The sequence below is a fragment of the Chiloscyllium plagiosum genome, chromosome 28 (genome assembly GCF_004010195.1).
Source record: "Chiloscyllium plagiosum isolate BGI_BamShark_2017 chromosome 28, ASM401019v2, whole genome shotgun sequence".
Lineage (NCBI taxonomy): Eukaryota > Metazoa > Chordata > Chondrichthyes > Orectolobiformes > Hemiscylliidae > Chiloscyllium > Chiloscyllium plagiosum.
In genome coordinates, this window is record NC_057737.1 from 4,566,259 (window position 1) to 4,583,645 (window position 17,387).

General features: G+C 40.9%; 1 protein-coding gene across 1 annotated transcript in view; it reads left to right on the forward strand.

The window, feature by feature from the left end:
• tbx4 (T-box transcription factor 4) overlaps positions 1-16,325 on the forward strand; it is a 114,700-nt gene extending 98,375 nt beyond the window's left edge. Inside the window, exon 8 of the mRNA XM_043718101.1 lies at positions 10,608-16,325. Coding sequence (XP_043574036.1) covers positions 10,608-11,224 — 617 coding nt within the window. The 3' untranslated portion in view covers positions 11,225-16,325. The remainder of the gene's footprint in view (positions 1-10,607) is intronic.
• Positions 16,326-17,387: the final 1,062 nt, after the last annotated feature.

The following is a 17,387-nucleotide window of genomic DNA, read 5'->3' on the forward strand; positions in this document are numbered from 1 at the left end:
GTTGAAATGTTGGGCCACGGGCGGTTTGGTTGGTTGGTGCGGGTGTCTCGGAGATGTTCCCTAGAGCGCTCTGCTAGGAGGCGCCCAGTCTCCCCAATGTAGAGGAGACCGCATCGGGAGCAACGGATACAATAAATGATATTAGTGGATGTGCAGGTAAAACTTTGATGGGCGTTCTGTCCTTGTTGCGGTTGGAGGGGTTTGGTCTGAGGGCGGAGGTGCGGGATGTGGATGAGATGCGTTGGAGGGCATCTTTAACCACGTGGGAAGGGAAATTGCGGTCTCTAAAGAAGGAGGACATCTGGTGTGTTCTGTGGTGGAACTGGTCCTCCTGGGAGGAGTTACGGCAGAGGCAGAGGAATTGGGAATATGGAATGGCATAGGGTTGGAAGATGTGTAATCCAGGTAGCTGTGGGAGTCAGTGGGTTTGTAAAAAATGTCAGTGTCAAGTCGGTCGTCATTAATGGAGATGGAGAGGTCCAGGAAGGGGAGGGAGGTGTCAGAGATGGTCCAGGTGAATTTAAGGTCAGGGTGGAATGTGTTGGTGAAGTTGATGAATTGCTCAACCTCCTCGCGGGAGCTCAAGGTGGCGCCAATGCAGTCATCAATGTAGTGGAGGAAGAAGTGGGGAATGGTGCCGGTGTAATTACGGAAGATCGACTGTTCTATGTAGCCAACAAAGAGACAGGCATAGCTGGGGCTCATACGTGTGTCCATGGCTACCCCTTTGTGAGAGGATTCGAAGGAGAAATTCTTAAGGGTGAGGACCAGTTCGGCCAAACGAATGAGAGTGTTGGTAGGAAAGGTACTGTTGGGGACGTCGGGAGAGGAAAAAAATGGAGGGCTTGGAGGCCCTGGTCATGGCGGATGGAGGTGTAGAGGGATTGGATATCCATGGTGAAGATGAGGCGATGGGTCCGGGGAAACAGAAATCTTGGAGGAGGTGGAGGGTGTGGGTGGTGTCTCGAACATATGTGGGGAGTTCATGGACTGGGGGGATAGGACGGTGTAGAGGTAGGTAGAAATGAGTTCAGTGGGGCAGGAGCGTGCTGAGACAATGGGTCGGCCAGCGTGGTCAGGCTTGTGGATCTAGGGGAGGAGGTAGAACCGGGCAGTGCGGGGTTTCCTGACTATGAGGTTGGAAGCTGTGGGTGGGAGTTCTCCTGAGGTGATGACTCCAACCCCTCCATTTTTTCCTCTCCCGACGTCCCGAACAGTACCCTTCCACCGACACTCTCATTCGTTTCCGAACTGGTCCTCACCCTTAACAATTTCTCCTTCGAATCCTCCCACTTCCTCCGGACCAAAGGGGTAGCCATGGGCACCCGTATGGGCCCCAGCTATGCCTGTCTCTTTGTTGGCTACATAGAACAGTCGATCTTCCGTAATTACACCGGCACCATTCCCCACTTCTTCCTCCACTACATTGATGACTGCATTGGCGCCACCTTGAGCTCCCGCGAGGAGGTTGAGCAATTCATCAACTTCACCAACACATTCCACCCTGACCTTAAATTTAACTGGACCATCTCTGACACCTCCCTCCCCCTCCTGGACCTCTCCATCTCCATCAGTGACGACCGACTTGACACTGACATTTTCTACAAACCCACCGACTCCCACAGCTACCTGGATTACACCTCTTCCCACCCTACCTCTTGCAAAAATGCCATCCCGTATCCCCAATTCCTCCGCCCCCGCCGTATCTGCTCCCAGGAGGAGCGGTTCCACCACAGAACACACCAGATGGCCACCTTCTTTAGAGACCGCAATTTCCCATCCCACGTGGTTAAAGATGCCCTCCAACGCATCACGTCCACATCCCGCACCTCCGCCCTCAGACCCAACCCCTCCAACCGCAACAAGGACAGAACGCCCCTGGTGCCCACCTTCCACCCTACCAACCTTCGCACAAACCAAATCATCCGCCGACATTTCCGCCACCTCCAAACAGACACCACCACCAGGGATATATTTCCCTCCCCACCCCTCCCCGCCTTCCGCAAAGACCGTTCCCTCCGTGACTACCTGGTCAGGTCCACGCCCCCCTACCACCCACCCTCCCATCCTGGCACTTTCCCCTGCCACCGCAGGAACTGTAAAACCTGCGCCCACACCTCCTCCCTCACCTCCATCCAAGGCCCCAAAGGAGCTTTCCACATCCATCAAAGTTTTACCTACACATCCACTCATATCATTTATTGTATCCGTTGCTCCCGATGCGGTCTCCTCTACATTGGGGAGACTGGGCGCCTCCTAGCAGAGCGCTTTAGGGAACAGCACTGTCCCCATGACTTGTCCTACCTGCCTATCTTCTTTTCCATCTATCCACTCTACCCTCCTCCCTGACCTATCACCTTCATCCCCTCCCCCACTCACCTATTGTACTCCATGCTACTTTCTCCCCACCCCCACCCTCCTCTAGCTAATCTCTCCACGCTTCAGGGTCTCTGCCTTTATTCGTGATGAAGGGCTTTTGTCCGAAACATCGATTTTGCCAATAGAACTGTGAAGCACAGTGTGGAGGTATAGGACTTCATCCGGCTGATGTTACAATGTCTTGTTTATATCAAATCCAGTTAAAAATCACACAACACCAGGCTGTAGCCCAACCGGTTTATTTGGAAGTACAAGGTTTTGGAGCACTGCTCCTTTGTCAGATAACTAGCTAACTGATGAAGGATCAGCGCTCCGAAAGTTAGTGCTTCCAAATAAACCTGTTGGACTATAACCTCTGGTGTTGCGTGATTTTTAAGTGAACACATACTACGCTGTATGTATTTGCATTTAAGAAGTTCATGCTCACTGGTGTGTCTGTCTGCATGAAGTGATTATCCTGCCGACATTAATAGGAAATGTAGTTTGACTATGGTGTGGATGGGAGGAAAGGGAGTGATAAGGTAAATGAGAAGGCAGCCCGATCTTGTCAGGATGTGACACATTAATCTATGTACTGAGGCTGTCTGGGTAAATACAAGAACAAGTTCTGCAAGCCGACTGTCAGTAATTAACAACTCGGACTGATAAGCATTCCTTGTGTTGATTGATGCTGAGCCAGTTGGTCTTACAGCAATGGTGTTTAATAACGGAGAGCTTGGTTGGACTTGGACGAGCTGTTTCTACTTATACAAGATAACGAATGGCAATAAATTACTGAAACTTCCAGTTGTCCTAAAAAGTGGATGAACATCAGCCAATATAAACACCAGCTTGGAAAGCAGATTTTTTTTTACAGACGACTATCATCACTTTCTTAAAAAGTAACTTTATTTTTCAGACACAGTGCTGTCATAATGTTCCGCTTGTCACATTCCTATCTGCTACAGTTTCCAGCAGAGAGGGCAGGGCAGACAGTCAAACTGCTCTCTCACAAGGAGCTCTGTGCCTTACCAACCAGCTAGCACGTAATAAAATATGGAAAGTGCTGGAGAAACTCAACAGGTCAACAGCTTCTGTGCTGAGAGGAGCAGATTTAATGTTTTCAGTCCAAAGACTCTTGTTAGGAACTGAAGGGGCTGGACAGTGGTGGTGTTTATGCTGTTGACAAAGGGAGAGTTGGAGGAAAAGGAACGCATTACTCCTGACTCTCTCTTATCCTTCCATGGCACCTTACCAAGCAATTACAGAAAGTGGAACACATGCCCCTTTATCTTTTTGGTTTACCAAACTGATTCCTGACCTAGGAGGAGAGATTGAGTCCATTAGAATTGTATTCACTGACATTTAGAAGAATGAAACCAATGAAATGCTCATAGAACTAGACAGATTAGATGCAGGAAGAATATTCCTGATGGTGGGGAAGTCTAGAACTCGGGATCATCACTCAAAGAAACAGAGTAAACCTTTTAGGACTGAGTTGAGGAGAAATTTCTTCACCAAGAGTGTAGTGAGCCTGTGGATTTTTTTCTTTATTCATTCACTAGACGAGAGCGTCGCTGGCTGGGGCAGCATTTATTATCCATCCCTAATTACCCAGAGGGAAGTTAAAAGTCAACCACTTCGTTGTTAGTGTTATGGACTAGGCCAGACCCCCTCAGAACATTTCAAGAAAGTAGCCTGGACCCTAACTTTGCTGGTTGTTTTAAGCAGGTGTGAAGTGGATATTCCAGGAATGATGTCGCTGGCCAAACCACTTAGTTTTAAACAAAACAGAATGTATTTGCAAGATTACCGCATGAAGCACAAACAAAAGAGAACAGAATGCAGAATAACGTAACCTATCCAAAAACCCAATTGATTATCCCAACTTAGTGATGCTGTTCCAAATACTTGCAATAATTCCCATAACTGCCTCTTTGCAAAGAAAGGAAAAAATCCAACACAGGTTCCTGCAGGAGAGATGTCAGAGAGAGGGAGGATCAGCATGGACCTGTTTCTTTGGGTCCAGCAGCCTCACAACTGACTACTTGCTAAAACCAAACCAAACCAGAGAAAAGCTGAGTTGGGAGAACTGGTCATTCCTCTTTCATTGCACATGTTTTTTTTAACTAAAAAGCTTCTTCAAGTAGATTAATTGGATAAATATATGGATGAGAATGGAATAGTGTAGGTTAGATGAGTTTCAGATTGGTTCCACAGGTTGGCGCAGCATCAAGGGCTGAAGGGCCTGTACTGCACTGTAATGTTCTATAACCCCAGACATTTCTGAAGCTGTGTCTTTACAATCTCCTGAAAGAAAAACCCAACATAACTTTGTTAAAGGAGCAGCATTGTCAACACCTCCCTCCTTTAAAAAAAAGAACCATGAATATTCAAAGATGGCTTCATTTCAAAACCCATACACTACAACATCCATATACATTACATTGACAATAATCATGCAAACATGCACTACTATATTCTGTTTCAGTCTGTTTTACTCCTGCCACCAAATGCCTCAATTTCTCATTCAAGTCTTGACAATGAGTCAGCAATTATGTTTTCTCATCCTGTCACATGCAGTTTTCAAATTGAATGGCTGTAATAACAAGCTCTGTCTAAACAATCTGGGATTTTTGTCCTTACATTTCTCCACAAATTTCAATGGGTTATGATCAGTGTATATGATTGTCTCAGATACATTACTGGTAACATCAACATTGAAATGTTGTAATGCCAACGCCAAGCTCCAAGTCTCCTTCTCAACTGTCAAATATTTCTGCTGATGAATGTTCAGTATCCTGGAGAAATACCCAATCGGTCTTTTATTATCTTGTTGTTGTCTTGTAAGAACACAGCGCTGACACCCACATCACTTGCATTGATTTTTTTTTAAAAAACCCCCCACTACCACCTAAGTGCGGTAGTGCTTATTTTATCCCCAGCACCCATGGTGTGTGTGTGTGTGTGCAGGTGTGAGACACAGTGAAAGGCACAAAGTGCACGAATCTTTATTCAAATTCCACCACCAGGAAGATAGGAAAACACCCGGGTGGCCAGTGACAAACACTGCCCTTCACATCAAAGGGCAGTGCTGTGTGATCAAAACAGTGAAGGGGAGGGTAGGGACTAAATCAAAATAGAGTTGGAGGGAGAAATGATGCACTCCACGCCCTGCGGCGCCCACCTCTCCCTGAACAACTCCAGGGTATTGGTCGACACCGCGTGCTCCTTCTCCAAGGACACCCAGGCTCTAACGTAACCGCGGAAGAGGGGCAGGCAGTCGGCCCATAATTAGGTATGGCTAACACTGGACAGTGCTTAACACAGATTCCAGGCTGTCAAAGGCCTCCTGACAGACAGCTGTTCAGTGAAACTTTTGGCCTTTCTTTAGCAATTCAGTGAATGAAGCAGCCACACTACAAAAATTTGGTACAAATGTTTGATAAAATCCACTCAATCCCAGGAATGGTAGTACTTCCCTTTTTGTCGATAACTCTTTCAGGTCATTTCGATTTTCCTCCAGAGGGTCACTCAATAATTTAACCCAATTTTTGACAACTTCCTCATTGTCCAATTTAATTTGAGGAATGTCCAGTTCAGAATCCTCTGAACTTGGTTCTTCACTCTGTGTTGTACCTAATGACATAGTCTCCTTTGGCTTTCCTTCCTGTCAAAATACCTTTTGAGCGTATTCACATGACACACTATGTGAGATTTCTTTCTGTCTGGAGTCCTTATCAAATAGTTCACCTCACTTGATAAGGTCCACTAAACCTTGCTTTTAAAGGTTCATATATCACTGGAAGTTCCTCACAGATTAAAATTGATTTTGGAAACCAAATTTTGATTTATGGATCAACTCATAATCCTTAGCTATTTCAGCTGTTAATCTTGCCATTTTAACTCTCTGCTCTTCCGCATGAGTTCTCAATACTTCAGGAAGTGAATTTTTGAACTCCTCCAAAATAATTGTCTCTCTCAGAACATCAGAGGTTTGCTCTGTTTTAATGCCCTTATCCACCTATCAAAATTACTTTGTTTGATCCTTTCAAACTCAATGTAGGATTGACCAGGGTCCCTCCTTAGATTCCTAGAACATTGTCTGTAGGCTTCTGGCACAAGCTCATATGCACTTAAGATTTTTTTTTCACCTCCTCATACACCCCAGATACCTCCTTTATAGTGATGCAAATACCTCACTAGCTCTACCTACAATTTTTGTTTGGATCAACAAAACCCACATGGTCACTGTTCACCACTTTTCAAATGAGATGAAAAACACTTCCATATCCTTCTCATCAAATTTAGGCAATGTTTGAATATATTTAAACAGTTTCTCACCAGGTCTTTGGCTACCATGGGTTTGCTCATTCACACTCGCTTCCTCATTAAGCTGACCTTCAGCCTTCATCTTCATCCTTTTAAGCTGACTTTCCTGTCTACATGCTAATTTCTGAAGCTCAAACTCCCTCTCTATCTTCCTTTCCTCTCCATCCTTTTCTCTCTTCATTCTCTATTTCTCTCTTCTTCTTTTTGTTCTGCCAAAGCAATTTGTTCTTCTCTTTGCTCTGCTTTTAATCATAATTCAAACCATTTAATTTGCATTGCCCTTTCCTTGTCTTTTGCCTGTAACTCAAGCTGCTTCATTTTCGATTGAATTTTAGCCATCTCTAAAGTTTCTGATGGTGTTTCCAGCAAATGTAAATGCTGAGTTATTGCTGTAAATTGATCTCCTTTTCTCACGGAAGGAGACAGCTCCAACCCTAGCTTGTCTGCTAATTCCAGCAGTTTGGCCTTAATTACTTTTTGTAAAACTCCCAAAGTCACTGCTTCCACCCCCAGAAAACACTTAGTGACTGAAAGAGCCATTGCTATCTCAAGCACTATTTAAGCTAACCAAATTCAACACTCGGAACAAAAGACACCAACACCTGCCACTTGCACCCTTTGAGTCCAACAACCCAAATCCCAATTTGGAGATGTAGACCAAATCCTGCAACGAGCTTCCAATCTGTTGTGGACCAAGCCATACCCCCTCAAAACATTTCAAGAAAGTAACCTGGACCCCTAACTTTGCTAGTTGTTTTAAGCAGGTGTGATGTAGGTATTCCAGGAGGGATGCAGCTGGCCCAACCACTTAGTTTTAAACAAAACAGAATTTATTTGCAAGGTTACCAAGTGAAACACAAACAAAAAAAAACACAATATTGAATAACATAATCTATCTGAAAACCCAACAGAATATCCTAACTTAATGATGCTGTTTCAAATACTTGCAACAATCCCTATAAATACCCTTTTGCGAAAAAAAGGAAAGATCCAACCCAGGGTCTTACAACAGAGATGTCAGAGAGAGGGAGGATCAGCATGGACCTCTTCTTTGGGTTCAGCATCTTCACAACTGACTTCTTGCTAAAATCAAACCAAACCCAAACCAGAGAAAAGCTGAGCTGGGAGAATTGGCCATTCCCCTTTCATTGCACAAACGGTTCTGTTAAAACTTAAAAGTTTCTTCAAGTAGATCAACCCCAGATATTTTGGAACATGTGTCTTTACGACCTCCTGAAAAAAAAATCACGGACAACATGACCTTGTTAAATGAGGATCATCATCACTTTAGTCTGGAGTAATATGTAGGCCAGACCAGGTAAGGATGGTAGTTTCTTTAATGAACCAGACAGGTTTTTCCTGACAATCGACGATGGTTTAATGGCCAACAGTAGACTCTTGATTCCAGATTTTTAAAAAATTGAATTCAAATTCCACCATCTGCAATGGTGGGATTCAAACTCTGGTCCGTAGAACATGATCTGGGTCTCTGGATTAACAGTCCAGTGATAATACCAGTAGGTTAATACCACAGAAAGCAGTTGAGGTTAATTCACGATGTTTTCCAGAAGGAGGCAGTTTTGAGGATTGTGACTAAAGGGACTAAGGGCTATGGAGGCAGGCAAGATTAGGGTTTTGAGCTTGATGATCAGCCATGATCATATTGTTTGACATAATAGGCTTGAGGGATCTAATGACTTACTCCTGCTCCTATCTTCTGCTAATTTTTGTCACACTCCCAAGGCCCCAAACACATCTTCCAGCATTTTCCTTGTGCTTCTTTCAGTCTAATCTCCTGTATTCTCTGCTCATGTGCAGTCTCCTTTACATCGGTGAGATCAAATGTAGACTGCTTTGTCCATGCGACTAACCCCAACCTTCTTGCTTGCAAATTCAATAAATCACCTACTGTTACACCAACATTTGTCCTGGGCCTGTTGTACTGCTCCAGTAAATGGGTGGCACAGTGGCTCAGTGGTTAGCACTGCTGCCTCACAGTGCCAGGGACCCAGGTTCAATTCGAGCCTCAGCGACTGTGTGGAATTTGCACATTCTCCCTGTGTCTGTGTGGGTTTCCTCTGGGTGCTCTGGTTTCCTCCCACAGTCCAAAGGTGTGCAAGTTAGGGTGAACTGGCCAAGCTAAATTACCCATCGTGTTAGGTGGATTAGTCAGAGGGAAATGGATCTGGGTGGGTTACTCTTCAGAGGGTTGGTGTGGACTTGTTGGGCCGAAGGGCCAATTTCCACACTGTAGGGAATCTAAAGCTAAAAACACACGCTGGAGGATCAGCTCTTCATTTTCCACTTAAACACTTCAGGGTCAATGTTGAGCTCAACATCTTCAAAGCATGGACACTGCCTCCCTCAACCTGTGCCATTGTTGGCTTTGCGTTCAATGGATTTGACTTATTTTCTCTTTTTCAATCCAACTATTAACAACTACTTTTGAATCTCAATCTCTCCTTTACCACTATTAACACTCCATTTGTATTTTGCTCAGGTACCTTCACCGTCTGTTTTACTTGCTCCTCCTCTTGCTTTGTCAAGAGCATAAAAGAAATTATTATCCAGCCCTTCAGTTCCGAAGAGAGTCATAGAGCTGTGCAGCACGAAAATAAACTCTTCAGTCCAACTCGTCTGTGCCAATCAGATATTCTAAATTAATCTAGTCCCATTTGTCAGCACTTGGTCCATATCCCTGTAATCCCTTCCTATTCATATACCAATCCAGATGCCTTATGAATGCTGTAATTGTACCAGCCTCCACCACTTCCTCTGGCAGCTCATTCCATACATGCACCACCCTCTGTGTGAAAACATTGCCCCTTAGGTCGCTTGTAAATTTTTCCCCTCTCACCCTAAACCTATGCCTTCCAGTTCTGGACTTCCCCACCCCAGGGAAAAGACTTTGTCTATTTACCCTATCCATGCCCCTCATGATTTTATAAACTTCTGTAAGGTTACCCCTCAGCCTCCGACACCCCAGGAAAACAGCCCCAGCCTATTCAGCCTCTCCCTACAGCTCAAATCCTTCAACACTGACAATATTGTTGTAAATTTTTTCTGAACCTTCTTTGGACTTGACATGGTAACTCTTGTTTCTCTCCCTTGTTATGACTTAGGGATAGCAAATGGAATCATCATTATCACTGGATCGCAACGCATTGAAATGAAAATATTCAATGATCCTCAAAATCGCTCAATTGTTACAGATCTTATGAGTAGCAGATTTTGGACACCTTGTTTATAACTTAAACTGAAATTAACAACTTATTACTAATATTGCAACCCTAGCAGGACAAAGATAAATAACAAAGTAATCTAATTAATATTTAAGATTTAAACCGAATCTTCTTTAATCATAACCCTACTCACACTTGGATTGATAGACACAGTTAAGGTATAAGGAAATAAAATAAAAGGTTTATAATTTGTCAGTCCAGCTAATCAGTTTTAAAGGATGGATATCGATCTTATATACAATCCTTAAATAGTGAGTCACAGTTACAACCACATAACTCTTTATCTGTCAGTCATAATTGGAGTTTATGAAATGAGGAATTAATAGGTTAGAGTAGCAGTATCAAACATTTTGAAATGGCAATATATTCTAATTCCCAATGGTACGATTTGTCACCGTGATCATCATGAAACTCTCTCAAAGAAATGTAAAAATCGATAACAGGGAAAGATACAGATGGGCAGAAATTATAAAAGGAAACATTTTAAAAATAGATCTTATTTTTAACAACATATTTGTCATTAGTAGATTCAAATATAAATAGTATTTTCAGTGGTGTGTTGCTTTAATATATGACTATCACTGCCATGTGGCTGCAGAAAGGTGTGTCTGTAGTGATTTCTTGTCCTGCCATGGGATTAATGACAATGATAAACATATTTTTGCCTCCTTTCAGAAGCCCATGGTCATCCAGAGCTGTCGTGTAAGCGACCTTTTCTAGAAGCCCCTACTTCCATTGCTGAAGAACATTATTTTCGTCCGCCGCCATATGACCAACAGGTGATGAGCCCATCCTATCGAAATGAGGCCGATCTAAGGGACGCCTGCATGTTTTCCACTGCTGGAAGTGATGTGCCTGGAGGAGCTGCTGCCGAGGAGCATCCTCCTCAAACATTAAACTGCAATATGTGGGCTTCAGTACCACCATATGGTAACTGCAGTGTTCAGACCATGGAAACTGTTCCTTATCAGCATTTCTCAGCTCACTTCACCACCACAGCCATGATGCCCCACCTCTCTACCATCCCAGGACAGAGCACACAGCCTCCCTGTGATTCACAGTTCAGTGGCTATCATTCGCCACCTCAACACCAGGTTCGACAACGGGTACCCATTTCTTCATGTTCTCCACGGGACAGAATTCCTCTCTCACCACACGAGAGAGTGCCACCTTCTCCTCACACTCAGAACACTCGGGAATTCCTTTTCTCACAAAGCCTATCTTTACCAAGGGAGCTACCTACCCAATACCATTCTGGTTTGGGGCCTGTGACAAACTGGACAGACAGTTGACTCAGACTGATATAACCAAGCGGTATTAATAAGAAGGATGCAGAAACTGTTTTGGATTTCTAATGTTAGGCAGATAGATTTCACACTGCAAAAGCTTTGAAGTTGCCTCGATACTATCTCTCAATTTGACTCTGCTAAACTAGAGATATTTTATTATTGACTTTCAGGATAGTACTCCAAGAATACTCCTGCTTTTCACTACTTTGTTTAGATTATGCAATTCTTGCTCAATGTTGAGGAGATGTAAAAACATTTTTTGCAAAGATGCGTTGAGTAAACTTAAAAATACATAATGGGCAATGCTTCAGTACTCTCCTATTGTGAAGTTCTATGTGACTAGACTGGGAAGTCTAAACATTCTGCACATCCTTGTATGGACAGCGCTATTTTGGACAAGTATTTTGTGCTTATATCCAATAGTGGAATATATAAAGAGCAGTATCATATTTTAAAATCATCTATCTATGAATAATTTTTGATGACTGTGAATTCAGTGGCTGGAGCTGTAATCATTTTAAAATTTTTCTTTCTCCGACCTAGCCCCTATTCTGCTGGGGTTATCTCCACCCATCCCATCTCCTATTGCCTGCTCATGTTGTGCTTCATTCTGCAAAAATTGCTGCCAGCTGTCTGCCAGTGCTGCACTGAACTGGCCCCAGGGAAAGCAAAATCCTTCTTAAGAAAGCAACTTGCTTATCAATTAACTCTTCCTCATTTGGGTCTGAGATCACATAAACCCAGAACTTTCTGTTGCTTGGCCCTGGTTGTTGTTTGTGGGGCCACCAGGATCGCGGGGAAGAACCAAAGTCCTTGTGTTCTGTAATGCAGTGTGACTGTGACTGAATCCACTGCACTGTGAGAAGCACCAACTTGTAATTATTTTTTTTTTGTTATTTAACCTTTGAAAAAGTGTCCAGTTACTGAATAATACCAAATATATATTTGTTTGCTTAATTACCCATGTAAACTAGCCATTTTCATGTGCATAATTTGACATAACTATACAGCCTTTTACATGCAGTTTCTAAGAAAACTCACTTGCTTGCAAACTTGGGTAATCAGTTGTTTGCAGTGTAAAACCTGTGTAAACAATGAGGTGAGATTCCAATATTGATGCAGAGAACATTGAGAAAAAGGAGTATTTATCAAACTTGCATAATCAGTGAACCAATTTGGTAAATAGTGGTTTACAAATGTGAAGCACTTTTAGATTAACTTTTCAGAAACACCATCCTAAATTCAGATAATAGCTGAATCTTTGCAACATTTTATTAAGCCACACCAGTGCCTAACACCTTTGTGTTTCAACTGACGTTATAGTTTAGTGCTTAACCCCGTAACAATTCTGTACAGTCAGATGTCAGTTAACTTTCCAACTGCTGACATCCATTAAACCTCTCAATCATGTTTTCAAAAGTTGCTTTTCAGTGCACGTTCTTCACAGTCTTTCTTCAACTATTTTCTGATACTATGCAGTCTTCTAAGTAAGGAAAATGTGAAATGTACAGGCACTTTTGGGAGAAGGAATATTTTCCTGTATGCTAGCAGTGGTGAAACTGTAAATAGATTGTTTATAAATTTGTTCCTCTAAACCCTGCACAAAAATCATTGTAAAACGTCCTTTCTTTGTGACTCAATACATTATCTAAACGAAAAAGGTGGATAAATAACCTTCTGCTCGTGCAATGATCTCTGAAAGAAGGTACCACAAGATGGATGTGTTGGATTCAAACTCAGTTCTTCCCTTCTCTCTTGTACAGAACTGGCCAATATCGCTTCATAGTTTCTCTTACAATTGTACAACATTATGAGACTACTGAAAGGGGACACCATAGCAATTGATCCATATTCAATCACTAAAATAACAGCTTAATTCGCTCCGCAAACATTAAACTGACATGAAAAGTACAATTGCTGCGCAATGCCATGCAAGGTCAAGCCAATAGTTTGCTGCCAATTCTTCAATCGTGCTCCTTGCACTGCACTGATAGGATGCTTCCATAAAATAGTTTCATTGAGCTCTTCATGCATTCGGTACTGCACAGCATGGTAAAAGAATGAACTTGCATTTTTATAGTGCCTTTTCATTCACTGTGATGTACAACCATAGTTTGAAATTGATTCATTTTTTTGAAGCACAATCATTCTTGTTTTGTGGCCAAACTGACGGTTTGTACCATGAGTAAGCCCAAAAAAAGGCATCAATAGGGATACTGGTGCTGAAATCTGCAATTGTATTTTGTCGCATGATATTAATTAAAATGCCAAAAATATCAGTCTTAATTTGCAAGTGGAATGCTGCGCAGTACAGTGTTTCATATAGGTTTAAAATACAGCTGCAAGAGAATGTTGTGAACAATATTTTGAAAATTAAAATCACAAGGATGTTTTCAGCAATTGATTGTTAATAACTGCTTGTATGTGTAGCTGAAAGGGCACAATTACGTGTTAGTAGAAGAAAACATATTAAAGAAAATAAAATTAAAATTGATAATCTTTAACCATGAGCTGTTGATAGGAAGCAATTCAGTGTATTAGTGAGGATCAATGAATTTCTTACCTTTCCGTAAGTTATAAAACGAACCATTGGCAGTTCCAATAGGTAACATGCCCTAGGTATTATAGTATTCCTACAATGACTTACATACCATCATTATCTCACCATCATTTTCAACCTGAAAATTACTTATTGTTTCATTAAAATATATTATTCTCAAACATTTACATTTATAGGAGCAGTGTCAAACAAAATTTGATACTGGGCCAAGAGATATTATTACAGGTGACCAAAAGCTTGGTCAAAGAGTGAAATTTTAAGGAGTGTCTTAGAAAAGGAAAGAGGGGTAGAAAGGCAGAGATGATTAGAGGTAGAACTTTAGAGCTTAGAAAATTGAAATAAATGTACAGCTATCAATGCTGGAGAAATAAAAATTAGAGATATGAGAGGGAACTACAGAAATCACTGAGGATTTAGTGCTGGAGAGATTACAAACTTGGGATGGTGGTGAGGTGAAACCATGGAGTAATTTGAAAACAAGGGTAGAAATTTTATAATAAATAACTGAAGCATATGCAAATAAGTGTCATAATAAAATCCTAATATGATGCTGTGTTACTCTATATTGATATTTATGAGAGAAAAACTAAACATTTTCTGCTGGGGGTTAAAGACCAAATTTTTTTGTTTTACAGTATTCAAGTGATTTGTTCAAATGTGTGAACTCCTCTAAATTATTTTGTGCAGTTATATACACATGGTAATTTAAAAAAGTCAAATTGGTGTGGCTGAATAGCTCAGGAGGATTGTTGGGATTGTTAATTTAAAAGCCTGCCAAAATGTCATACATATTAATGAAAACAGGTTTAGAATTACCATTTCTTAAGTTCACACTTAAAAAAAGTACAGACGAGGGCTTCAAAAATAGCATTTTTTAACATTTCCCTTTGAACACATAGATTCCACTTGGGCAAATCTGAATCCTCCCATGTTAGTCAATTGAATCCTTGGTACTACAGACTTAAACATTGCTAAAATGACATGAAGTTAAAGCTTTTCATTTTGCATTCATCAGAACTGAAATACAAGAAAACAACGTGGAAATTAAACATCAAATTATACAGCTTGGGAAGAGATTGCTGTTGGTTGGACTATGGTTAGGATGAAGTTACTGCAAGGATTGGTAGCTGTCCTAATTAACTGATTAAATCAAAACCAGGCAACACAACTTGCATTGGTCAATCAAACTTCATTAACCAAACAGCAGTCAGAATGCATTCATAGGAAGCTCAGTAACTATTGCAGGAATAAAGGAATAGTAGAATAGGGTTAGATGAAGAAGTGGAAGGAGAAATGCGTGGAACATTAACTGGCATGGACCTATAGGGATGACTGATTGGGTAATTAGCAATACTTTGTACAGCGATAACTATTACATATTGACATTTGAGTGCTGGACAAGGCAGTGTAGTGTTAGCAGAATCAACATTCAGTTTTCATGAGCAATACAGTCAAACAAATGAAGAATTTGTTGCTCAAACATTGCGCATTTCCTAAATGAAGCAGAACGTACACAGCAATGAGACAACCTATCCCATTACATTTATTATATCTGCTTAAGAAACTACATTTCTCCACCAAATAATGTAACATTACAGTAAACATCTGCTTCAAATTAAATTTAAGAAACAACGCATTCTGAAAATAATAATTCAATATGTTGTATATTCTCTGCCATGGGTTTTACCTGTAAATAGTCTGTTTACCTTAAAATTTTTAAGGAGTCTGTCAACAATATTGACCAAATAGAAGAATATGCTATGCAGTAATAAACATTTTTTCTCAACACATTATATTCAGCTTTAAATATGCATATATAGGATATGTGCTGGGGGCATATTGTATATGATGTATTTTACAAGAAACTTGGTGGAATAGTACATTAACACATTCAGAAATATGTTATCAGATCCATGAGCTGTGTGAATATCATATTCAGCAAATGCCCAACCTGCCTATTTATACCAGAGTCAGATCGTTGCATTAAAAAAACTTTTAAAAAATTATGACAGACTTATCTGGTGGATTAATTGAGTGATGACTTCCATGGTTCAACTTTAAGGACTGTGCAGAAACCATTTCAGCTGCAAAATGTAGCCAATAAAATATTATTGTACAGTCACAAATTGTTCTAAGCCAATGGCAGAAATGTGTTGGGATCAGAACCCAAGCTGAGCACATAAGTTAAATTGTTTCCAGTTTCACACATTGGTGAAGGGCTGTGTGGGACCAGAAATTAAGTATTAATTTTCAATTGAGAAAAAACATTAAATGTGACAAACTCAATATGAAGTGTTGTGATTACAATTCCAATATTCAAATTATGAACAGTTTGATTCAACAAGAGTCTTGTTCAGTGGGTGCTATATCTTATCAGAGACCAGGGCCACTATTTTAACCATATTTTATATATCCTAAATGTAAGAACATTGTATTTTTTGAATAACTCAGTGAACGACCAATACTCAGAACATTTGACTGTTTCCAATATTTGCACTCTGCACAATTTAACCTCTTTATGATCTCAGTCAGAGATGGAAAAAATATTTACAATCATTTCAAAGCTGATAAAACTGCATTTTTTTAGGTATTTATGTAAATGTTTCCCCTCCTAGTGCTACTGAAGCTAGCTATACTTCCTGCTTTGGTCAGAAGGATAAAACAATTTGAGCCTGACCAGCCTTAGTGAGTTCAGCCTTAATGCAGCTTGACATTCACTGCCAGCTCATTCACCTGAGAAGTATTGGATTGTAGTGGCTGTGGCTTGATTTTTATAGGTGCCACTGGTTTCTTCCAGCTGTTCCAGCAAGGCAGATTTGATAGCATTGGTTTGTACTTCTCTGAATCTGATTAAGTATTGCTATCACTTACTCAGTGAGGGATGACACGCTTTATCATTCAAAACTCTTTAATTAGATTCTAGTTCTAGTGCTCTTTCCCTGAAGCTAGCTATTGGCCAGACTAGTAGCAATAACAAACTAACCCAATGGAACTGGACCAAATAATAATTCCATGGTTTTCATTAGAGGCTCTCAAGATCACACTGCAGCATAGGTCACCTTAATTATCCAAAATTTGATCTGTATGATTGGCTGGATGTTGGAATCCTCGATTTTGTAAAAGTTTGTGTTCTGGTGACCTCGAAAGATTAATGACCCTACTAGAGCTGCCACTTGCCGAGACAAATCAGGTATGTAGTTTGGTTCAAAAGATACACAAATGGCTGGTCACGTTTTTTAGCGTTTATGATATTTGGGATTAATAAACATTTTAAAAATGTTTTCCTCTGTAACCTGTGACTTTTATTTTGTCAAGAATAGAAACTAACCACTAGTCAAGATGTTTGCATAAAGCTTTGAAGTAAATTTTCAATTACGTGTGTTTCAACAAGTCATATGTAAGAAAGTGGACTGGTCAATAGATTGTGATTTGTAGTTTTTTTTTTGTTGTTTCTTTTTTCCTATTTAGATCCCTTTTTCTCCTGTTTCCCTGTAATTTACAAGACTCCCTAACTAAATGTTAGTGGTGATGTTGTTGTGGTTTGCTTCACATTGATGTTATTTATCCTATAAATATAGTCCAGAATCAAGAAGTAAATCAACTTAG